Genomic DNA, 26291 nt, shown 5'->3' on the forward strand with positions numbered 1-26291 from the left:
TGATTTAATCTCCCTAACCCCTGCCACTGCCCTGCATTTCCCCACATAAAGCCCGGTTACTCTGTCTCTTTGCCAGTGCAACGTATTTTACCCAGTGCAGTTGGCCTGAAGTAGACCCTTTGATGGCCTGAAGTCCCACAATTCAGTGCTGTGCAGGGGTCTTATGCAGGGTGAGTGTTACCACCAAAGAAGGCTTTTAAGTCTTCATTAGAGACAAGAAAGCTATATATTAAAAGGTGAAAAATTCTAAGAGTTTGTTCATGTCATTTTGACTTTATTTCCAGTCCTGCAGTATCACATACATGTAAAGTAGTGTATGTATGTGTGAGTTTACCAGAGTAATCCAACAAATGCAGAGATGTAGCAATGTGCACAGACCTCTATGTTCATTGCATGCATTAAACATCCAAATCAAAGAAGTAAACTCTTACCTTGAGGGGCTAATCAAGAACATCTGCTGCAGTGGAAAGCTTTGTGGGGTTTTGTTTGTTTTGCATGAGGAAGACAGAACCAAAGAACAAAATTCCTCCAGTAAATAAAAGATGTTGTCATTACAAAAGTGATACAGACTTCCCTGTTAATATGGGCTCAGATCAGCAGAGTTTTCTCCTCTCCTCTCTGCCAGGCTGACCAATCAAGCAAATATTACTTCCCCAGATCTCAGCTTGAATTTTCAAATCTCTGTGACTACGTAGGTGTTAACTCCCAGAAACTGACACACATACCTCAGAAACTCAGTGAAGTGGGGCAAACCCTATTTACACTGCTTACGTGTTTTCCAATGGCTCTCTCACCCCAGGCCCCTCCTTTATTATTACCTAGTCTCCGAATCTCACTGCATCACTGTGGACACTGCAGTCAGAATTCCATCCCTCTACTAAAAATGCTAGTGCTTTGCTAGGGACCCAATACTTTATACCTTATGATAATCTTTTTTGACACCTTCCTTCCCCCCAGTATATTAGGAGTAAGCAGTAAAAACAAAAGGGCTGATGCCTTGGACAAACCATTATTTGCCAGAGTTTGATTCGAGCTTTCAGGTTAATGAAACTTAACATCAGTACTGGAAATCATGTGTGGCTGAGATTAAGTAACATTTCTAGATACTGCCAATAAAACAGTGATAAATTATGGGTCTATAAAACTCAATCCTGCGAGGTGCTCAGTCATTGACGTCAGTGAGAGTTGAGAGGGTCTCAGCAACTTGCAGGATTGAGCACTAATTTGGCAAAATGCTCAATGATTTAAAAAGTATTTATGAAAAATATTTTTTACTCTTCTCCTGCTTAAAAACGGTTGAGCCATTTTTGCTCAAACTTTACAATACAAACACGCAAAAAGTCACCTTTGGAAAGAGACTAAACTGGAAAATTGCAACTCAAAGCTGAAAGATATAAGCAGCTGGAAATGGGGGTCAGAATAAAAACATTTAAGCAGCCTTAGCTATAGCAGTCACTGCTGTTCCGATAGAACCCCTGGTTCGGAAAGGTCTGTAAAGCCCATGTGCAAATTTGATCATGTGCTGATTCCACTGAAGTCAATGCCCTAAATAATTCATGTAATTAAGTACCTTGCTGAAGTCGGGCCAGAAAGTGTTTTTCCATTTTTTCCTTCTTTCATTTATCCAAGATATATTTTTTTAATCCTTTCTGATTCTCCCTTTCTATTTAGCACCTTATTGTTCTGTTACTTATTTCCTTTTGAGATATTTGTTTTTATTGCTGGTTTTCTTTGATTCTCTTTAAACTTTTCTCTCATTATTAAATATTTTTCCCCTCTCCTTCCCCCATGATCTCTTTCTCCTCTAATTCCTCTGTCTCTCCTTTCATTCTCTCAATTACTTCCAACTTCCTTCTCAAATCCTCCATCTACCTCTCTTCCTGTTACCTCCTGCCCTCTTTTCCCTCCAGTGCTCCACAGCATATGTAACACCTTACAAATATGAAATGTCACAGCACCCCTGGTGATGGTGGGGGGGGAGCGGGGGGATGGACACCACACATACTGTGGTTGCCACTGAAGAGGTCACATTTGCCAATGGCTCCCCTACTTTGTCTACACTTGGCACATTTATTTCCTGCTCTATCTCGGGTCCCACTCTGTTGACTGTTAGCAAATGCTGAGTTTCTAATGGTAAGAGCATCATGGGCAAATACAGAGGGGTGAAGAACGGGTTTCTAAGGGCGGAGAGAGAGGATGGGGCTTTCTTTTATTCTAAAATCCAAATGTGTTGCTAAAGAAGATGCTGTGCTCGTGACCCAGGCTCGCAATAGTTCGTGGCTGCTTTGGAAACTGTCTTGTGGGCTCATAAGCTCCTGGACCTGGTATTTTCTATAAAAATGAAAGAAACAAGTAAGTAAATGAGGGAGATGTGTGTGGAATAAAGAACAATATATCCCCATTAATAGTATTGCAAAAGGAAAATATGTATCGTTATTACTACTTGTAATATTTATATTGCACTAGTGCCTAAGGCCGTAAATAAGGATCAGGCCTCATTGAGCAAACAGATAATAATACCTAGCTCTCATATAGCACTCTTCAGCTGTATTTGTCAAAACACTTTGCAGATGGGATAGGTATCATGAGCCCCATTTTACAGATGTGGAAACCAAGTCACAGAGCAGTGACATGACTTGCCCATAGTCACCCAGCAGGCCTGTGTCAAAGCTGGGAATAGAAACAAGATCTCCCAAGTCCCAGTTCAGTAATCTATCTTCTAGGTCCTGCTGCCTCCAATAATAAAGAGATGGTCCAGAAAGAGCTTACAAAGAGATCCCTATAGTTTAAATATTTATGCATGTGTGTAATCCAACTGATTTCAATGTATCTGCTCATGTGCTTAAAGTTACATATTTGCATAAGCATGCACAGAATCAGTGCCAAAGTTCAAGATGAAAACAAAAGGTGGATATGACAGTGGAGAACAAAGTAATAATGAGATGATTCTGATCAGTGTAACAAGGAGCAGTCACATTACAGCAGCTGCCTGGTCATAGTCAAGTGTTTTATAAAAGCAACAAAGAGCCCTGTGGCACCTTATAGATTAACAGACGTATTGGAGCATGAGCTTTCGTGGGTGAATACCCACTTCATCGGATGCAGTGGGTATTCACCCACGAAAGCTCACGCTCCAATACCTCTGTTAGTCTATAAGGTGCCACAGGACTCTTTGCTGCTTTTACAGATCCAGACTAACACGGCTACCCTCTGATAAGTGTTTTATAGAATGCTTCACACACTTTATTGAAAACACAAGCCAATGCTATTTAACATGTGATGTAGCTGTAACAAAGAAAATGAGATTGTGGAAGGGAACAAGCTCTGTTCCCAAAGCTTATTCTTACTCAGAAACCCCATAATTCCCTTTCACATTCTTAATGTTTTTGAAGGCCATGATGGCTGGTCTTTGACTCCTCAAGTGTGCAATCACTTTGCACCTCTCCATCAGGCTACACTGACTTTCCTCAGCCTCCTGTATTCTCACACAACAATGTAATTTAGTTTTTCTCCAAAAGTTCTCTCTGTCTCCCTCCTCGCTCCCCAAGAAAAGCTTATAAACCAAACTGACACAACAAACCTATTCCATATAGGCCACCCAATAGCTGGCAGAGAACTAGGATGACTTTGGGTGGCTACCAACATAGGCCGGATTTACCCCAGTGGCTGAAAAGGGGAAATATTCCATAGCTCATACTAGTTTCCAAAGTTTTTTTGCAGCTAACATTCCTTTGAAGTGTGTTCTTTCTTCAGTCCAAAGTCCTACCTTTCTAATCATTAGAGTGATACTTTGTAACTGTTGCTTTAAGCACTGACTCTGCATGATTAATTTCAGGCAGTTGACATACCCTATAGATTGGTTCATATTTCAGACTACTTACTGAACGGACTGGCTGCAGCCTAGGCACTTTGGACTGGAAACACGAAGATACAGGATGAGGTGTTTTTTCCTTCATTTCATATTCACCTGGCCCTGGCCCTTCTTTCTACAACACAATCAAAAGTGGATTTCTTAAAGGTGCATTCCCACCAGCTGGAACAATTCATAGTTTTTCTTCTGGTGTCAAATTAAGGTGAAATATTCTGTTTACATATTTTATCTGATTACAATAATTAATGGTATTATACTACACAAAACCCACACTAAAGCACATATGTACCATTTCTGCCATGGCCTTTCATCCTCCAGCCACCATTCCTATGTCAGAGCAGGTGAGCGCAAATAAACCAACTAAAGAGGACAGGGCTATACCTGGAACTATGAAGGCCTGTCAGAGGGCAGGCAGAGGAGGAATGACTGGAGCAGGCTGGTGGCGGATCCCTGGAACAAGAGCTAGGTGCTCAGGGAGGGAACCCTAGGGCTGGTGTCCTAGAAGGAGGGTAGGGCTGCCTGAATGAGAACTGGCCCTGAGAAGGCAGCTGGCTGGCCCCTGGCAGGGGAGGCTGTGAAACTCTAGGACACAGGGTGAGCTGAGGAACTGTCTATCTGCTATGTGCTTATGTTTGGACTAATAAACCTCTCTAAAGGAGAGTGGGCACGGTAGTGAGTGCTGCGTCACACATCCCTTCATCACATGGGGAGGTCAAGCAGTCCAGGGGGCATGAGCAAGAGGACTGTAATTGCCTGTGGGTCCTCGTATCTTCTAAACGCCTTGTGCCTGGGTCAGGCACAATCTACCCTAAAAGACTTCTGTAATCCAGTAGTTAGGGCAGCCACCTAGGAGGTGGGAGACCCCCCACACCTCCGCTCCAGCTACTTTCATTGTTTCTCCACAATGAAACAGCTTCAAGAGGTGAGCCTGAGAGTATCCCATAACTCAGTGGTCAGAACACCCTCCTGAGAGGTGGTGGGAAACCCTCGTTCAAATCCTTTCTGCCCCTTTGGGAAGAGGAGGAATTGAACCTGGCTCTCCTACATCCCAGGTGACTGCTCTAACCACTGGACTAAAAGTTATAAGGTGGGCTCCTCCACCTCTGGCTGTTTTGTGTGGACCAGGCACGTGCCTAACTCATACCTCCAAGAAACACCTTAGGTGCCTAAGCTGCCTGACGGCATGTGGCATGTTGCCATTCATGGACTGCTAAGCAAAGATAGGTGACTATCTCCCTGAAAATGGTGGAGCTTAGCAGCTCCCTTTTTGTCAGCATCTCCTATGGGCTATCTTAGGCAGCCCCCTTCCCCCTCCCCCGCCAGTGTGCTGGGTTTTGTGGATCACATTCTAAAGTGCCTCTCTCTCCCCATTCATTGTATAGGAGCTGGTGCCTAACTCAGCTTTGTGGATCAGTGTTGTTCCTATGATTTTTCTAGGAGCCTAAAAGTTAGGTGCTGTGACAATGAGTATTGCAATGCCTAAGTCCCTTTGGGGCTCTGGGCCCTGCAAACTAGATTTTATTTTGTGAATGACATTTTGACTTTAAACAGCAGTACATCTTCAGCCTTGTCTGTTAACCTCCATCTTGAGGTCCAGTAGAAAGTCCTGTGCCCATCAGAGAGCTAACAGTGGAAAGGGATCAAGAGTCATTAACTTGGATGGTATTCCATTCAAATGGAAGATCTCTAAGACAGCAAGCTGGCCACTACATAGGGGAAACTGTGCTTCCAGGTGGGCTTGTGACCAAGCAACAGATCGCTTGATGAGGGACCTGAAGCAGCTCAGAGTGGTCGCCAGTCAAAGAGGACTGCAATTTTTAAAAAGGACTCGCTCCAGCAAAGAAAAGGGGGAGCAACAACTGGGTGACTGGGCAACAAAATGGCAGATGATAATGTTGATAAATGCAAAGTAATGCACATTGGAAAACATAATCCCAACTATACATCTAAAATGATGGGGTCTAAATTAGCTCTTACCACTCAAGAAAGAGATCTTGGAGTCATTGTGGATAGTTCTCTGAAAACCTCCACTCAATGTGCAGCGGCAGTTCAAAAAGCAAACAATGTTGGGAATCATTAAGAAAGGGATAGATAATAAGACAGAAAATATCATATTGCCTTTATATAAATCCATGGTACATCCACAACTTGAATACTGTGTGCAGATGTGGTCGCCCCATCTCAAAAAAGATATATTGGAATTGGAAAAGGTTCAGAAAAGGGCAACAAAAATGCTTAGGGGTATGGAATGGCTTCCATATGAGGAGAGATTAAGAAGACTGGGACTTTTCAGATTGGAAAAGAGACGACTGGGAGGGATATGATACAGGTGTATAACATCATGACTGGTGTGGAGAAAGTAAATAAGGAAGTGTTATTTACTCCTTCTCATAACACAAGAACTAGGGGTCACCAAATGAAATGAATAAGCAGCAGCTTTAAAACAAACAAAAGGAAGTATTTTTTCACACAACACACAGTCAACCTGTGGAACACCTTGCTAGAGGATGTTGTGAAGGCCAAGACTATAACAAAGTTAAAAAAAGAACTAGATAAGTCCATGGAGGATAGGTCCATCAATGGCTATTAGCCAGGATGGGCAGGGATTGTGTCCCTAGCCTCTGTTTGCCAGAAGCTTGGAACGGGCAACAGGAGTTGGATCACTTGATTGCCTGTTCTGTTCATTCCCTCTGGGGCACCTGGCATTGGCCACGGTCAGAAGACAGGATACTGGGCTAGATGGAACTTTGGTCTGACCCAGTATGGCTGTTCTTATGAGCAGACCAGAGGCAGAATAATCCAGGATGTCCTGCGACTCTTAGGGTGGTGAGGAAACTGAGGCAGAAATCTGCATGCAGGTCTTGGTTTTTCTGATGATATACATATCTTTTGTACTGCCTAAGAGTATGTGTGTACAATTTTTTTTGCAGAGTCTGTTACGTAACTTCACCGTCACATAGCCCTTGTAGGGTGAAGCTGGAAACCAGAGGGTCTGCAGCTCTGATGAGACTCAACAGCTGCTTTGGGAAAGCTGGAACTAGTTTCTGGGCCCTTGCATTTGGACTGTTAGGTCGCACTAGCAAGAGAGGTATCAGACATGGGGTCTGTGCCTGGAGCATGTGATTAGAGGTCCAGCACCAGAGAGACACTGCTAAGCTCTGCCCAGCCCAAGCAAGCGAAGAGCACACGGGACACAAGCCTAAGTCCACTACAGCAGCCTGGTGAGTGCCCACCAGATGGAGCCCATCCTGGGTTGTAACAGCTTCTTGTTCTCCTGTGATTTGGGTAGCTTACATTGTGATAACAGGTGCAGATTTCTGTTTCCAATCACTTAAAAATGCATGTGTTTAGGCTGCAGAGAGTCCAATATTGGGCCAAGTCCATCCCTAGTGTAAATCCACTGAAGCAAGAGGAACACAGGGCTAAGCACTATCTGTGAGCTGAGGAAGCTCAGCTGCTTGCAGAAGGCATCTCCACAGCATAGGAACCACAGCATAAGTAGCCCTATTTACTTTACTTGAGAACAGAATTTGGCCTTAAGTATATAAGAAGAGTGCATAAGACAACTTAGAGCAATGCAAACACCTGAGAATCATAGTTATAAATAAATGTACCTTACCCATATTTGAGTCACTGTCATCAGCCAGCTTGAAAAGGACCCACCCACTTCCCTCATCATAGAGCATTAGGAATACACTGGGTCCCATGAGCCTCACAAGCCAACATGATTCCACTGAGCCCAGCTGGGCAGAGTTAGACTGTGAGTGAAATTTTGATTCCATTCAAAACAATGGGAGTTCTGCCATTGACTTCAGTTAAGTCAGGATTCTCCCAGAGTCAAATTCCTCACAGCTACACTACTGCACAAAAATGCAATTATTTCTCACTTAAATTAGAGGACAGCAGTAGCCACAGTAGTTACATGCCTTGAGTGACTCATGGACTTTCTGTTGGCCATCAACAGCAAACGTAGTTTGGGGCTAGATAATCCCTTAAAATACATAGCTTGAAAAGTTAGCTCAAAATATTTCAACAATCTGATATGAATTCTCTTAATGCATTAAAAGTTCTTGTTTTCAGCTTTAAACAAGCAGCATGTTTAATAGCTCTTTGAAACTGTGGCACCAATCACGCTCTGAAGACCAAGCACAGATGCTGATTAAGAGGGTTTTTGGTTTAATGTATTAAGTTTTAGTACTTTGGCTTTCCAATATACCTGGAATGTAGCTGTGCATCCAAAACCTCCCCAGTGCAACTACTAGAATGTGAATGAACCAAAGGAAAAATATTTTATACTGTAGATGCCAAACTACTAGTTTAGAAGTGAAAGGAGAAGATTGTTTCTCAATTCTGATGGCTCCCTAATTTTAATATGCTCTTCAAAACCATGCTCTTATATTACAAGCCATCAACATTTGTATATTGGAGAATCACCCAACTTTTACACATACAAGTACACATAAGCCAATGCATGAAGGAGGAACTACTCATATGAGTAAAGGCTGCAGAATCAGGCCCATAGGGACAGATTTTTAAAGGCATTTAGATGCCTTTGAAAATCTCACTAGGTGTCTAAATATTTGTAAACATCTGGCCCTTAGAATATAGTACTGAGTCATGGAACATTTCTTCATGCAGATAAGTAAATGCATTTGAATAGAATTGCAATCACAGCTGACTATATACTTACATTTACTTTAACTGATGCAGATGATAATGTCTAAGTCACAGCAAATGTTTTACTAAACATTAAATGAATGGCGTAATGAAAACAAGAAGCCGAGTACAACTTTAACTCCCAGTGCTTCACTATCAAGCAATTCTGAAATATTTCATCATTGTGTAGGCTGAATTCAGATTGCTTGTAATAGCTAGGCATGATGAAAGTGACACAAAGTTGTTGTGTAATTATTGTTCCAGTTCTTGTTAAACTCTTCAAAACTACTGTATGACACTAATGGGCTCATCATGTGAGGTTAAAGTAATCATAGAAGATTACTGTTGGAAGAGACCTCAGAAGGTCATCTACTCCAACCCCCTGCTCAAAGCAGAACCCCATCTAAATCATCCCAGTTCTCAACAAGAACTAATTAATTGCTCACTGCTCCATCACCTGAATTTTGATACTATTTCAATGGAATATTCAAGTAGAGCCACAAGATAACCTTTGCTGTAGGGCCAGATTTACAAAAGTAGATGGGCCACTAATGGGATCTATAAAAGCACCTAAGCAGGTCAGACTCCTAAATCCCATTGACAGACATATGGCTGGACAGCAGAACTCTGGCAAACATCAATGGAAATGTTTATATCCAAACAAAAACTATTTTGATAAATTTAAAAACAGAGGGCCTTATCCACCACTCAGTTACTCTAATTTTATTCTGGTGTAACACCACTGAAATCAATAGTTATACCACCATCAAATTAGAGCAGTGCAGTGATGAATCAGGCCCTACATGTTCATGTAAACATAGTATTGCTAGAAATGTTTTGTAAAATTGTTAAAATAAAAGAACCAAAAAGAGACTAATGTTGGGGCCTTTGTTACCAGACAACATAGCCAGTCCTCAGCTGGTATAAACTCATGCAGCTCCACTGAAGTCAGTGGAGTTATACCAGGATCTGGCTTAATGTCCCTTTCACTGTCTTTGATTACTTACATTTAATTACACACACGCACAAAACTATAATAAAAGAACATTATTAAGGTTGCAAAATCAAGCACTCAAAAGTTAGGAAATGCCAGAATTAAGGTTGACTATGCAAGTTTAATTTGGCCTCCTAGTGCAGCATGCACTACGATACGGTGTAATTATGCGATCACATACTGGTTTTTCTCACAGGACCTCTGCATCATTTTGTGCACAGGATGGATGGTGCTCACTGAATGAGCAGCTATTCAGTATTTCCTTTTCTTCTCATTCAGTGGGTGGCCCCTGGCCTTATTTGCTGCATGCTATTCAAATCCTGCTCTGAAGAGAGAATGATTAATTTCCTCATGGGCTTTTCTATAGTATCTGAGTGCTTCACAAACATTAATGAATTTATTTTTGCAGCCCTCTTCTGAGATGAGGGTAGAGCCATCCCTTGGGTACGGCGAATCGGGGTGACTGCTGTGGGCCCTGCACTTTGGGGGGGCCCCATGCTTCAAGAAAATTGCAAAGAGGTGGGCTAGGTGGTGAGGCAGGAGGCGGGCAGGCAAGCCGGGTGAAGAGGCAAACGGGAAGGTGAGTGGCAGGTGGGCGGGGCGTGAGGAGGCAGGCAGGCAGGTAGGTGGACTGTGAGGAAGAGAGTGGCAGGTACACGTGGGTGGGGGGGGGTGAAGAGCAGTGTTCCCTCTAATATTTCCCACTCATGTGTGGAATGAATTTTGTTATGGGCACCAATATGGAAGTGATGTGGGACACATGACTTGAATATTGGTGCACTTAACAAAATTCATGGGATTGGGGGTGGGGCTGAGGGATTCAGCATGTTGGAGGGGACTCAGAGCTGGTGCAGAGGATTGGTGTGCAGGGGGGTGTGGGCTCTGGTGTGGGGCTAGGGTGACCAGATGTCCCGATTTTATAGGAACAGTCCCGATATTCAGGGCTTTTTCTTATATAGGCACCTATTACCCCCCACCCTCATCCCGATTTTTCACATTTGCTGCCTGGTCACCCTAGATGGGGCCAGGAATGAGGTGCTCAGGGCTGGGGCAGAGGGTTGGGTGCAGAGGGTGCGGGCTATGGGGTGTGGCCAGGGATAAAGAGTTTGGGGTGCAGGAGGGTGCTCCGGGGTTATGGCAGGAACAGAGGACTCCCGCCACAGCTCTCTCTCCCTGCAGCAGCACCTGGGCCAGAGGGAGAGAGGCGCCACTCCGTGTCGCAGCAGCTCTGGGGCTGGGGCTGCAGGATAGGCACCCCTCCCCCAGCCCCAGCAGGTCCGGGTTGGGGCTGGGTTTGGGCCAGGGGAGGGCCACCCCGGCCACACCTGCGGCCAGGCCACTCCAGCAAGTCCAGGTGTCGTGGCCGCAGCAGAGTTGGGGCTGGGGGAGGGGCGCCGTGGCCGTGGCAGATTGGGGACCGGGCTAGGTGAGGGCCCGGGGAGGAGTGCCCCTTCCCTGGCTGGTCCCTGAGCAGGTTCCCTGAGTGCCTGCGTAGAGCTAAATAGGCTGCTGCCCGGCTGCGCAGCTTACAGTGAACTTACAGGTGAGGAGGTGAGTGGCAGCCACTGGCAGCCCCCTACCAGAACCTCCCCCAACACCTCCTGCCTGCCGGTGGGCCCCACCAAGCATCACTTCCCCCTCCCTCTGAGCCAGCGCCCTGCCACCAGCCATGGATCAGATGTTTCTTGGCATCAGAAGGCACTGGTGGGGGATGAGAGAGGAGTGAGGGTGCAGTGCGCTTGAGGGAGGAGGCGAAATAGGGTGGGGAAGAGGCAGGGCGGGGGTGGGGCCTTGGAAGAAAGGGTGGAGTGGGGGCATGGCCTGAGCTGAGTCAGGCGGGTGCACCCCCTGGCAGATTAGAAATTCAGCACCTATGTTCTGGGCCCTGCAACCCCCTAGGGACAGCCCTGGGTGAGGGGTTATCATCATCTCGGGGGGGAGGGATAGCTCAGTGGTTTGAGCATTGGCCTGCTAAACCCAGGGTTGTGAGTTCAGTCCTTGAGGGGGCTACTTAGGGATCTGGGGCAAAAATTGGTCCTGCTAGTGAAGGCAGGGGGCTGGACTCAATGACCTTTCAAGGTCCCTTCCAGTTCTAGGAGTTTGGTATATCTCCAATTATTACCTATCTTGATTTTACAGATTGGGAACAGACACAGAATGGCCCCACCAGTCCCAATTCTCCCCCACACCCCAGCCCTTTTGGTTCCTCATCCAATCTGTCTCCCCCCCCACACACACACCCAACATTCCCGCCTTGCTCTGAGTCCCAATCTCCTTATCCAATCTCAGTCTCACTCATCCCGGGTTCTTTGTCCAAATTTCCCCCATGTCTGGCTCCCTGTCCCAGTCTCTTTGCCCAGCCAGTCACAGTTCTCCTCCTTCATCCTCATCAGATACATCTCCCTGGCCCTCCACCTGATTCCCCCTATCCCAGTGGTTCCCAGTCTCCTTCCTCAGCCAATGCCAGTTTTCCTCCTGCATCTTCATCAGATCTGTCTCCCCTCTGCCTGAGTTCCTCCTCCCACATCCTACTGGTTCCAAGTCTCCTTGCCCACCAAGTCCCAGTCTCCCCACCTAGCTCCTCCTCTAATTCAGTCTCCCTCCACCCACTAGCTGCCAGTCCCCATTTCCCTCTTTAGCTCCCAGGCCCAGTATCTCGCCCATCCCAACTCCCAATCTCAGTTCTCTTCTCCCCCACACCAGCCTCCAGTCCCCCACTTGCTCATTGTTCAGACTTACTACCGCCATCTCCCACCCCTCTGGTCTGGCTCTTGTCCCCTCTGCATTTGAATCAGGCACAATGCCTGGGCCCAGCAGAGGGGACATAGAGAGTTCTCTGTTCTGGTGCCCAAACCCACAGCAGCTCAGAGCTACAATTTCAGGGAAAACCTGCTCAACTCTCGGCTGGCCCATACCCAGAGTAGACAAAGTCTTCAAAGATTTTAGCTGCAAAGCTGTAGTAAGTCTCTACTGAGCATGTGCAAATGTAACCCACCCAGCTTCTGGGTGTGGTGCTCTGTCCCATCAAGTGGCACCGAGACCACTTAGAGAGAGAGATAAAAAGTCTGCTCTACAGCCTTAGCTAACAGGCAGATAGATTTTAGTTTATGCAGTAGAGGCTCATGCACTAAGATCCAGAGGTCCCCGGTTCAATCCTGCCTGCCAACGACCAGGGTCTGTTGGCATTACAGAAACAAAATTTTTTCAAAAGCCTATAACTTGGCCAAATGTGGAGGGATTTTCACAGGCACAGCAAAAGGCATGTTCCTGGTGCAAAGGCCACTGCCTGCCAAATTTCATGTTCCAGCTCCCAAGCATGGTGTTGCTAAAATTTCTCAGAAAAAAGGATACCAGCTATTTTAACATAATAAAAACAATTAATTTTTCCCTAGCCTCATTCTTGGAAATGGCTGACATTTTTTCAAAAAATTCATCCCAAGGCAGATACCAAGCACCCAGATTAAATTTTGGCCAAGTTATGAGCAAGTGAAAACAGGGTCTTATAATGCTACCAGCCCACCTATAATATATGGTGCTTGATATTTTATGCTGGAAGGTTATGTTTTCTTACAATTGCTGAACTCTTTATTGATCTTTTAATTATTCTTTGCATGTGCTTATTTCTCATGTTACTCTTTTATTTTCATAAACAAACCAGTGGATTGGCATATTTCCACCAAAGTCAATGGAACTACATTGATTTACACCAGATTAGTATCTGGCTCATAATATAAGGGTCTAGAATTTTTCTGCTCATTTGTTTTATAGCTTTCCAACCAATTGCAATGCACAAATGAAATATTAATTTATAAGAATGGGCTTAGTTTTGTCTATTTCACTTTTGAACTATCTTGCCTCTCCCTCCTCAATCATGAAAATAAACGCAATGTAACAAACCACTTTCCATGCACTAAATATAGATCCATATTGTGGAGCTGAAGTATTGTAGGGTGTTTACCAAATTCTGGTCCTATGCACCATGTAAACTTCCCATTAAGGGCCTAGGGTAACCAGATGTCCTGATTTTATAGGGGCAGTCACGATTTTTGGGTCTTTTTCTTATATAGGCTATTACCCCCCAATCTCGTCCCAATTTTTCAGATTTGCTGTCTGGTCACCCTATAATGGCCTGATGCTGACCTCACATCAGTTTTACACTGATGTAACTTCACAGAAGTTACTTCTGATTTACAGCGGTGTAAGAGGATAATCAGGCCCATATGGAATTTAAGTGATGCAGATGGCTTTTTTGCAGGACATCAGCACTGAAATGAACTTCACCCAGAGTCATTTTCTCTCTTCCTCTCCCCCCAAGATTGCCACCTTTAAGCCCAAACCTACAACTTTTGCACAGCCAAAATTTCCACTCTAGTCAAGGAAAGTAAACAAGATCAGACTCTTTAACTAGAAAGTTATATTTGGAAGCTAATTTTAAGGCTTAGGAAAATGGACAGCAACTTTAGGGAGAGAAAAAACACTGGCATTAAAGTAGCTCATCATATATATGTAATTTTGTTATTTTATATTTTCTTTACAATAATTTTTCTAATATTCCTTTCATTCTCACTGAGACACAAGTTCTAGCCTAGATTTTGTACAAACCATTCCAGCTTCTTAGATTCTGTTCCAGACAAAATATTTTTTTAGCCACATCAAATCTGAGTAACATTGATCAATTATGACAGTTTTGTCTGCCCCTTGAGGAATTTCAAGATATCAGCCCTATCTTGAAATGAAAACAAGCCTTTTATGAACAACTGAAATGGATGTTGCAATGTTTCATGCAATTAAAATAACTTATACCAGTCAATTTTAAATGACTTATCTGGCTTAAGTGGTTCTGATATGCCACACTTCAAACAAAAGTATTGTCTCTAAAATTTTTAAATCCAACCAAATCTATTTATATCCATTAGGTAACTTAATGTCTGTTTATTTTCCTCCTGTTCTTATTTTAGCTTCTGTCATGTTCCATCAAGCATAAAAATTATGCTTTTTAATGCATTTGTACCATTTCATGCTTTTTCATGTGGCAATTAATTTAGTTTGTCAATAGGAAAGGTTTGTGAAGGTAGGATATTGTTCAGATCACAGGAAATTTTGCTTGGCCATCACATTTTGACATTTGACAAGAAATTAACTAGCGGAAAGAATAGCTATTGAGAAAATGCCCAGTGACAGAATGTAGATGATTTAAAGCCAATTTGATGAATGACATAAGCTCCATTTAAAGCTAAAATGGCATGAGAGATACACAGAAAAAAAATTGCAACATGCCTTTGCACTCTTACATGGATCTGGATGTCTTACTGTACAATCAAATAATTGTGGTATATTATCATAGGCTGAAACTCCTATATATCAAAGACCATACCTGGGAAACTGGCTTTTAAAATAAATGGCAAAGACTTAAACTAGAGAGACAAAAAATAACAGAAGACAGCTTGAAATTAGGTGGGATTCATTTCTTAAATAGATGCAGCATTTTCCTTAACTTCAGTTTCATGATATAACATTTCTCCTGTTGATAATTTACGCCAATAAACCAGGTTTGTCTGAAACAGGTAAACTTGGGTCTAATATGAGTGGCAGTCAAAGTATAAAACAATGGTCAACAGATATGGAAGAGGAAAAAGGGGTAAATGATAAAGGTAAAAGTAGGACAGAAGTGGCAGATGACAAAACAGCTTCTGAATGAAAAGCATTCTGATGAGTCAGCTGTGCAAGCTAGACTGGTACTTCGGCAGATCTGACTTACATAATAATTGACACAAGCAGCAGATAAACCAAGCTGATGCTGACTTAGGGCTACAAGACTATCAACCAAAGGAGAATTAATGCCCCTTCATTTCAAAGTGTAAAAGAGAAAATTACCTGCCTGTTGTTCTGCTTCTCTGAAGATATCATTCTGACAGGATTCTCACACCTGGATCTTTACTACTTAGAGTGAAATGATCAGGAATTCAACTCTTCAAGCATTTTGACCCGTAAGGTCTGTAGCTGACACTTGCCATCCTCTGCTAATATATATAATGCCCCCTAATGTCCCAGTCACTTCCTGTGTTGAGAGATTACTTTTTCAGGATGATGAGGCAATTCAAAATGATTAATTTTTTTGAGGGGCTCACTGTGGTTCTTCCACACTCGTGGTGACATCTCTATGTATGCTTGCATGCATGTCATGGTCAACTCCTAAGCTGATGAAGTCATGAGCATGGCCATCAGTCTGGAATGGTTTTAAGCCACTGAGCATTCTTCCCTTCTCCCTTTAAAGAAAAGGCCATTGGGGAGGGGGGAATTACTCACTAATACTAGCACCAAGAAGAATGGCAAGGTCTTCCGACACTGAGAATTATGGTGCAGCGAGTGAAGTGCCAAGTGGCCTGCTAAACACAAAGCATTTCTGTACTGGGGAAAGAGCCATCTGAGGTGCTGAGGGAAGAGAGCCATGTGCATATGCTAAGGCGGCGAAGCGTATTGAGACAAGCACTGAAGAGGCTGGGGCAAGTGCTGATGGGCAGAAGGGCTGGAGCAGGCACTGAAGTGCCAGAACACCAAGGAAACAGGCACTGAAATGGACTGCAGTGCTCAGGGAAAAGGTCTCATAAGTTAGGTAACTGTTTTTGGACTAACTGGAAGAGAAGAGACTACTAAGTGCAAGGGATCTCATTTGGGGGCTGCTGGAGTGATGGAGAAGAATCTGCCTAGGGATCTCCACTGACTGCACTGCTGTACTGGGACCATAGGCTAGTTTCAGACACCAGGTTAGGTCTGTAGTGCTGGCAGTTGGAAAAAATGTGTTGAGGCCCAATCCACTGAAGTAAATGGAAGTTTTGTTAGTGCCTTTATTGCAAGCAGTGTTTAATAAAGGATCAGGCTCTTGTTTTGTAAGATGAGCAAATGTGACTCAAGAGTTATTGATTAAGTAATAATATTTGATGGGAAAAGTCATGTTCTGGCAAGTACTGACTACCTGGAGGAGCTGAGGACCCAAGGTGAAAGTCACAACCTTTAATCCAGCCAGCAATTAACTACTAGAGTCATTACCATTAAAAACATTAATATATAAAATCTGGAATACCAAATAAAAACCAATTACTATTTTATATGCTGAGAAACTGAACTGCACATAGCTATGAATGTGGGACTGTTACTGCTGCTTTTTTCCTAACAGTTAAATCAACCAACCGGAAAGCAGGACTTCATTCTGCATATACTGCTAGGTTTATAATTAAGAGTTAATATGGCAGGAACACTGACACGTTTTTTACAAAATCTTTTTCCTGACCATAACTACATTTTAAGCCTTTCACAGGATGCTGATATGTATTTATGAAATTGAAAACCTAGCATCATAAATAACAACACTGCAGTATTACTAGTGCACTACGGTATGTTATGCTAGGGTAAGATTAAGAAGGGCAGCAATTGCTTATGAGATTACATAGGGCATATGATTAAAAACCTTATTGAGATTAATATTATTGCTCCAACTGTGTGTTAGTCTGAGGTTAAATGAGAACACAGAACAACCACCTGATAAAATAAACAGGAAGACTGACAAAACCATCTCCCGAGCAGTAGCCAAACAGATCTAATCTATCAGCAAAGCACACAGGTTTTGACTGCAATTCTGAAGCTGGAGGCAGAATTTTAAAGGATGTTAAAGCTCGTTTGTTGCAAAATACTGTATGGCAGCTGTATCAATAACTCATTTAAGGAGATGCTGTTTACAAAGAATGGCTCTTTTATCACAAAGGGCCACCTGGCATGGAGAAGTTAATGAGATCCTGGAGGATTTTCAAATAAAAGGTTAACATCTATTTAACAGGGGAAGAATATCTCTTGATAATTTACACTACACACAATCAATCCTTTGCTGTACTTTCACGTACAGTTGCTCAGCATTTCATGTACAGTTGCTCAGTTTCCTGGGGTTTTTATTTTTTCAAGGATGATGTTCCTTCTAGAACAGATTGATGAGTGACACAAATAGATTGTTTCATGAGTCAAAATCCTCTTCTAGTCCCCATTAGGAATCTGAAATTGCTGACATCTGTACATTCTCATCTTCTATAGATAATTATATTTAATCCCAAAGTAAAAGAGTGCATCTACTGAGAAAAACACAGCAAGACTGACAGATTTAAGCATGCATTCCTGAAGGGTGAAAGGCAAAGAGTACAGAAGCATTATCACTGCTGATACTGGCTCTTAAGCAGCAAGTCAGCTAAAATAAATTGCATTTCCAGAGGATCTCCTTGATAATATATGTATATTTTATCAAAGTAATTTCCGAATGTATCTCTCAGGCTCCCAGGAGCCATATGTTAATAACTGATGAGACAGGTCGGGGGTGAGTTCCCTGCCTCTGATGAAGCTCACCTCATGTTAGATACTGCAAAAAGCATCATGGCCACAGATGATGAATCTGTGGGACTCACAAAAATACTTCCAAAGAGCAAATATTTTGCCTTTGGAATGAACCAGGCAACACTCAGCATCAGAAGGGGTTGGACTAGATGACCTCCTGAGGTGTCTTCCAACTCTAATTTTCTATGATTCTATCAAACACCCCTTCATACACCACCTTCCATGTTTCAAATTACATAAACTGAATGCTATGCGCAGAGTATTTTTCCCTCCTCCATTGTACTTAGGGAAGAGTAATCTGTCATGGGTCTGCCTACTCTCCCCCCTTTTCTGCCAAGGGGATCTCAGGGGAATACATGGCAGAGCACTCCCCAGACCACCGAGGCTGTAGTTCTGCCATCTTTACATGAATTATACAAGGTGGTAGAGAAATGACTCCTTACTCCCTCCCCCTCATGCATGTGGTCTTGTGAGGAGTAGCTGGACCACAATCAAGCCTGTAATACATGTTGTCTAAATTATCTCTTGTGATATTGTATCAGTTTTTAAATTACCTGCATCTGTTTTCAGTTTGAGTGAACATTCTCTGTTAGAACTGCCTGTTAAGGAAGTTATCATGAGCAGGTGTTCAATGAGTTTTGACAACTCATCCCACTGTGAGTTATTACCTTCCCTTGTCTCAAGCTGCACATCTGAATTTCTCGCTGTTAGACTGACGGGTCTCTTTTTATAGATTCCAGATTTTTGTGGCTAATTGTGTGTAAGGCCCATTTTTGGACTGCCTGTGTAATACATGCATGAATCATAGCAGTGAGCCGTCACCTCTGTCTCCAACCACGTCCTATAGAACTACTCTCTTCCCTTTCTTTTGTAGTACAGTACATTCTACTCTATGAATCACCTTTATGTAAAAAATAGGACAGATGACGACTCTGTGTTCACTTAATAACAGAGAATCGAGAATAGGCATCCCATTATTACAACACCAGGTTTAGTGGCTTTGTAACAAATGCACAAAAGGAAGCTTGAATGGACAATGGTATCACCGGAACTATGGGATGTCTTGTAATTATCAGCTGTAACAAAATTAATAAGAGCACTGTGTAAGCATTTAGTAATAAAATATGAAACTTCAAAACTCAAGTTTAGTCCCTTACTCCTGGGATAGCAAAGGGCATGGCTGGGCACTGAGTAGTATGCTGAGCCCAGGGTCTTGTGTCTTAGTGAAGAATCCCCTCTCACTCACCTGGAAGCTGTATTCGGGGCTCTGAATTCATCAAGAAGAGCAGTTATCACTAAGGTTCCACTCCTGCAAAATGCTTAACTTTACACTCATGAGTCGTCCCCTTGACATCAGTGGGATGATTCACAAGCTTAAAATTAATCACGTGCAAGTGTCTGCAGGGTCAGGGCATAAACTGGGCAATAGAAAAATGCCCAGAGTATTCCTGGAGGGAAGAAAACACGAACAAAACCAAAACATCTTTTAAAAAATGCTGTGTGTGAGAGAAATACTGTAATGTATGAGTGTACAAAGCTTGTTTAATACACAATGGCAGCTGAGGTCCGGAGCTTTGGATAATCACCAGTAAAAGAGCATCAAGCCACCTTGTTCTTTACTGGAGTTCTGCATATGGAGGGTTTGCTGGGTCAGGCCCAGAATTCATGGGTGTGATCCCCTGCTAATACAGAATGATGTCAGAATTGCACGTTAGTACTTTTATTCCATGTATGGTTAGAGTAGTTGACAATTTAATAAACAACATATGGCACGTTTTAAGTGAAATAATGAGGTAGTGGAATTATCATGGGCCTGATTCCTGTCTCTCCAAGTACAGTATAAATCAGGAGTAATGCAACGGAAGTATTGGAGATATACAACTGGCGAGATTGGAATCAGGTCTAAATGTCGCAGATGGTGGAAGCATTTTAAGCTTTATTACAGTATAATGCAGGGGAGGAATTTTAGCTAATCATTCTCCTCTCACACTGGCATGGTGCAAGTCCAACCCCTCATTCCCTTTCTTTACAAGCTTTTCACTTGAAGAAATATTCATACTTTGACTTATCTTGAATCAGTTACTCATCTTACCACATCCCCAGAACATACCTGGCAAAGAGGCAGTCCAAAGCTTTCAAGCCCTTACAGTATTTTCTCTTTCATGTATTTTTTTCCCAGTGATATGTTGAATAGCAACGATCTCTGTTGTTTTATAGTATACTCACCATACATGGCTTTTGAGACTGAATAATTGCCAAAGCAAAGCTGAGGTATTTAATAATTTTCAAAAGTCATTTTGGCCCTGGTCCTGCAAACACTTAAGAACATGTGTCACTTTTCTCATGTGAATAGTCTTGTAGTAAAAAAAAAAAATCTGCTCATGTTCATAATTACTCATGAGCGTAACTGTTTCAAGATCAGGGCCTTAGCATACTCAGAATACTAAATATACTGTACTACAAAGCAGTAAAGACCATCCCTTAAATATAAAAAGGAACTACAAGATGTGTTTTTCCCCCATTAAACACCCCCCCACTTTTTATCATCAGTTAATATTTGTCTACATAGTACTTACAGGAGTGAAGTAAGTTGTTGGGAATCTTTGAACTGCAGAACGAAACATAAACTGCCTGAGTTTTGAAAAAGAAGCAGTTAAAGTCATTTGAGACACACACTTACTGCTACTTACAGTTTTACCAACAGTTTCCACCTGCTTCTATTTCAGTATAAGAAAATGTATCTGTCGTTCTCCTAAATCTCAATAGGCAATATAACAGAAATCATTCTGTACTGGTGAAATATACTGTGAAACTAAGAGAGGTAACCATATCTTTCCCTGGGTATATAGAGAAAGATCGCTAAACCACTTTTATTAATTATAATTCACTACTACTACTACTATCTATAAAGAGCCCAATTTACAAACTCAAATGACCTGGGTATCTTAATTCATGTTTAGGCACCTGCAGATGTAAAAGGACTGTTTTTCAGAGGCACTGAGTACAAACAACTCTCACTGGAATCTCACTCAACTCTCACTCAATCCAGCAAAGCACATAAACTCATGCTTAACTTGAAGCACATGCTTCAGATCCTGAAGTCTATGGAACTGAAACGTGTTTAAGTACATGCTTATTGCATGGGCATGGGCTTAATCATGTGTTTAAATGCTTTGTCAAATCAAGACCCTACAACAAAGATGGGAGTGAGGACACTGACTATGGGGCTGAATCATTGAAGTTAATGGAAGATTTCAATGGGCTTTGGAAAAGACATAAATGGGAGTTGTAGATGCACAGTAGCGCTGAAATTCAGGTAAAAATACATGAAAACAGTCTAAGAAAATGAGAAGATAAGAACATTGATTTACTTACTTGGATGCAAATGTGGGCACTGGAACAGGGAAAAGATCATACTGGCCTGGTGCAGTGTCAATATCCTGGAAGGAATGGGTAGTATGGACAGGACAGTGACAGGTAATCAAGGTTTGACTTCATATTACTGATTTCTTCTCTAACATCTGCAGTCACAGATACAACTCTCATTTAAATCAACAGGAAAGATATGCATGTATCTGAGGGTGGAATTTGGCTCATGTACCAGGCCGATCATTTTGTATTGCTATGTTTTAAGGGTCTGATCCTACTCAACTATAGCTCCCAATGAAGCCAATGGCATATAGCACCTTTCATCTAAGGAGCTAAAACCTCATTCCAAGCACTGATTGATTAAGCCTTGCAACACACCTCTGAAGAGCAGAAGAATGTTTATACCCACTTAAACATAAACATTTTTAGAGTAGGATGCTGAAAAACTAGATTTAAATTATGTGGTTAAATTTTCAGGGAACAGATGCTTTCGTGAATATGTGTGTGCATAGCTGCAAAACCTCCACAGGGCTAGTCCAAGCAAACCCATTATATTGGTGCCCCCAGCTGAAAGACTCAAAGTTCATATATAACTTACTCTCTCTACCCACTCCACTGAAACTACTATGTTATGCCAATTGGTGAGAGGGTTCAGACAGAGGATGAAGGCCTTTCCCATGGCTATTGCAGGCATCAGGGGAAGAGAGAGAAAGAGCCTGCACTCAGTGTTCTCATCCACTAGGTAATGCTTTGTTTGTATTATAAGCCATTGTAGGAACATGAACCCTGTTCCTTCTTCACCTGTGACAGTTCTGCTGACATTACTAAACCTGGAGGTTGCAGGTGGCATGAGCAATACATGAGCAAATGGTGGCCAGGATCTTCTGAGGACCATCTAAAGGGTCTTTTACAGGGGAATCATATCTCTTCCACATCTAGCTAGGCATAGAAGCCCCTCTTGATCTCCTTTCTGCCCTAGGTACAGAGCTAGTTGACATGGAAAGGAGAGACCCAAGTCCCAGTGACAGCAATATCACTCATTGGAATCTTGAGTGGGGCTGGGAGCCATCTAAAAAGTCTAACCCTTTCCTATATTTGTTGCAGGATTAAGGTATCTGATAGGAACAGGCTGAAAAGATCAAGGTGGCTGGAGCCCATCAATCAGCCAGGCTCAGCTGCTTTACTGAGCAAAATGAGGGAGCCGGAGGGGAAAGGGGAAGGTTAGTCACAGAGAAAGAAGCTCTTACTCCAGACTGCACCTATTCCAGACTGCAAGAGGTTTCTTCTCACTCAGTGACTGTTTATCTGGGGACTGTTTGTACTTTGGGAGGGCCAGCGGGTGGGCCTGAAAAAGCCTAGCCTGTGACAATAGCACTCATGGCTTGTCTAGTCTGGGATCAAAGGTACATTTTTAAAATATGACACCAAAAACATATAAAATAATACATTTTAAAGTTCTAGACAGGGCACATTGTATTTAATATTTGCAAGCTGGGAGAGGTGACCTTAGGTTCCCCCTAAGAGATAGCTCTGACCACTCTTTTGTTTTTACCTTATCTTTAAAACATAAGGTGCTGGGACTTTTCCTTGGTGAGCTTTTAAATGAATATGTAGCTGGCTTTTTTCCTGCCAGATCTACAAAGCTAGGAGGAATGTATGTATAAACATCTGGTAGCGTGAGATCAGCTGTTGGTTGGAAGATGGAAGGTCTCTTTCTGCCTTCTCCTTTAAAATTATATGTCGCTTTCACTGGGTTGAGCTGGGCTTCTTCAATAAAATCCCGTACTACATAAGTACCTGGCGTAGGTGTTGGCTAGTAAAAACAAACATTATTTAGGCTGAGATTCTTGTGCAGTTCTGCATTTCTACTAAAAGTGTATTTGAAATGTTATTTCCAACTGGCATTTGTCTTTGTTTTAACTAAATCCAGTCATCCAAAGCCTGTCAAACACTCACATTTCAGAAGTTAGTGGATCCTAGTCATTTCATCTGTGAAATGGTAAATAACAAATATTTCTTTTTCTAAAGAAAATAATTAAAACAGCCATTTGAACTATCAGCATGATGTTCCAACATGTAAGCTACCCACAAGAAGCATCTTTCTCTTGCTCAGAAAGACTTATGCCCAAGAGCTGCAATCAAGCCTCCAACTTAAATTGCTGTTACAATGAATTTCTACATTTCAACATGACTGGCAAGATAGTGACTGCTTCCTCACTTCAAGGGACCAAACCATAACTGAACTGGAACACACCATTTGGATGGCTGTTTTCATCTTTGCTTTCTACCAGTGAAAACATCCCATTTGTGTTAGGTACAGAAGAGCAGGAGGAAAAAAAAGATACAAAAAATAATATAAAAAATATTGGCTACAAAACATTTCACTGTCAGTCCTGCTATAAAATGTAAAGGAGTCAGATGCGTTTCTCAGTGGAAACTGCTGATTTGCTTAGTGCTCTCTTCAGCTGCAAATTACCCCGTGGCTGCTGGCCCACAGAGGCTCTCTGAGTATTCTGCACTCCACAGCCACAGAGACTGTTCCAGACTGCAAGAGGTTTCTTCTCGCTCAGATGCGGCTGAAAGATGAGGATTTTGGATTTACCCAGATGACCCGAATCTGCTTCTCTCTCAACATATTCTCTGTATTTTCTGAAGTGCTAACATGGGAAAATAGGTTGTTTCTTGCTGGGGGTCAGCCAAGAAAGACATTTTAAAGGGGCTGTGTTTATGAAGGCTTCTCCCCAGCTGGCAGCTCCAAAATCAGTTGTTTTTGTAGTGTGGATTGGGCCTTTAAAAAGCAAGGTCATTTTAGACCTTACCTATCATGGGCAAATAAAGTATACTAGACCCTTTAGAACAAGAACCATCTTTAAGCATAGTTCACGCTACAAAAAAATTAACAGAGCTTGGCTGGGGATGGAGCAGGGGGTGGAGCAGAGCTGTGGCTGGGGCCAGAGCTGGGCTGGGACAGAGCAGGGAGTGTAGCTGTGACTGGGGCCAGAGCTGGTTGGAGCGGAGCAGGGGGTGGAGGTGGAGCTGTGACTGGGGCCAGAGCTGGGCTGGGGCAGAGCAGAGCTGCAACTGGGGCCAGAGCTGGGCTGGGGATGGTGCAGCGCTGCAGTTGGAGCTGAGCTGGGGTGGAGTGTAGCTGTGACTGGGGCCAGAGCTGTGGCTGGGGCAGAGCAGAGCTGCGACTGGGGCCAGAGCAGGACTGGGGCCAGAGCAGAGCTGCAGCTGGGGCAGGAGCTGGTTAGAGCAGAGCAGGGGGTGGAGGTGGAGCTGCGACTGGGGCCAGAGCTGGGCTGGGCATGGTGCAGAGCTTCAGTTGGAGTGGAGCAGGGGGTGGAGGTGGAGCTGCGACTGGGGCCAGAGCTGGGCTGGGCATGGTGCAGAGCTTCAGTTGGAGTGGAGCAGGGGGTGGAGTGTAGCTGTGACTGGGGCCAGGGCTGGGCTGGGGATAGTGCAGAGCTGCAGTTGGAGCTGAGCTGGGGTGGAGGTGGAGCTGCGACTGGGGCCAGAGCTGGGCTGGGGCAGAGCAGAGCTGTGGCAGGAGCAGAGCGGGCTGGGTGGTGCTCCCTCCCTGCCCCCCATGGGGGCTGGCTGAGGCCCCACCGTGCACCTCCCTGAATGCAAGTCATACATTTTTAATCCATTAAGAAACTTTAGTTCTACGCACAGTCCATTCAAAGGCCATTGAACTCAGCGGAAAGATTCCCATTGACTTGAAAGGGCTTTAGATCAGGCCCCCTGTGAATGTCTAGATTATAATTTCCCAGCTCTGAATTAATGAATTTCCAGCAAAAGGCTCTGCCATTCCTCCACCACTTTGGATGCAGGTGGTGTCATTGAAAGGTTGCTGAGTAAGTCAAGCAGTGACCTCTTGAAAAAAGGTTCCAGTGCTTTTTTTTTTTTAAAGGGAAAAATGAACATGTTTACAATCACTGAAGGTTTAAACTCAACCTAGAAATAGAAATGAATGATAGAGAAGGATTAACCCACCCTTTCTGGGCTGGCCATTCACCCAGTGCCTGATGATTGTTAGAGCATGTGGATGTAGTGGGGGGGGGCACGGAGAGGGGGAGGAGAGGAGCTTGAATGGCTCCTCCTTTTGTGTCTTCTTTTGTTTTAATATTAAGTTTACTTTATTGTACTTCTTGTTTTACATTGGTGGGGGGGGGATTTGCAATCTAGTATGGAGCCCCCACTTCACATATCAACAATGTGAAAGGACCAGCCCTCTGCCCCAGAGGCTACGGAGCAGGTAGGAAATCCCACCACTACTTCATGCTCTCCTGAAACTGGAGGAGGGGAATGCCTTTCAAGAAGGGGCTGCCTGTGCTGCCAGTCAGCTCATGTGCTGCTGCTGCAAGGAGATAGCAGGCTAAGAGTCTGATTCAGGGCTGGGGACCAGATCCAGGGTCCAGCCTTTCTCCATGGCCACAACGAGCTTTCACAGCACATGATCATAATCAACCAGGACCGAAAGGGAAGAAGGTGCTGTGATCAGTTACTGAGGGACTGATGCTGGAAGGGGCACTGGGCCTGTTCACAGAATCATAGAAGATTATATTTTATCAGATCAATAAAACAGTCACTTTTTCATGCAACACCCCTTACCTCCTCTGCACACATGCCCTCCTAACCCTCCATCTCAGCCTGAACAGATTTGTACTGGATACGATGTACCTGTCTGAGCAGTCTTTCAGAGTTACATCCTATTATTTGAGCTTTAGGCTGGGCTCGTCAAAGAGACCTACGAGAACTAGTTCCTATAGGCTTTTTTGAACATCCTTGCCTTACCATTTTCTTTTAAGACTGAATGTTAGTGAAGAGTTACTTGTTCAGGTTTTATCAGACACAGTCAGGATTCTTTAATTAGTCAAACTCTGGGCCAGATTCTCAGCTGCAGTGGCACTGGAGCAATTTTTATAGTGAGGATGCTGAAAGCCATTGAACAAAACTATAAATCCTGTATATGATGGAAACCACTTCAAGCCAGGGGATGCTCCCGCACCCCAGCACCCCTGC

At 43.4% G+C, this 26291-nt stretch overlaps 1 protein-coding gene across 1 annotated transcript in view; it reads right to left on the reverse strand.

The window, feature by feature from the left end:
* Positions 1 to 2174: 2174 nt before the first annotated feature.
* STPG4 (sperm-tail PG-rich repeat containing 4) overlaps positions 2175 to 26291 on the reverse strand; it is a 32377-nt gene continuing 8260 nt past the window's right edge. The window contains exons 3-7 of the mRNA XM_039529571.1: positions 22816 to 23076; positions 21270 to 21334; positions 20471 to 20525; positions 3882 to 3986; positions 2175 to 2331 (exon numbers count right to left, since the gene is read on the reverse strand). Of these exons, the coding sequence (XP_039385505.1) occupies positions 2215 to 2331; positions 3882 to 3986; positions 20471 to 20525; positions 21270 to 21334; positions 22816 to 23076 (603 nt within the window). The 3' untranslated portion in view covers positions 2175 to 2214. The remainder of the gene's footprint in view (positions 2332 to 3881; positions 3987 to 20470; positions 20526 to 21269; positions 21335 to 22815; positions 23077 to 26291) is intronic.

The sequence above is a fragment of the Mauremys reevesii genome, linkage group 3 (genome assembly GCF_016161935.1).
Source record: "Mauremys reevesii isolate NIE-2019 linkage group 3, ASM1616193v1, whole genome shotgun sequence".
NCBI lineage: Eukaryota > Metazoa > Chordata > Testudines > Geoemydidae > Mauremys > Mauremys reevesii.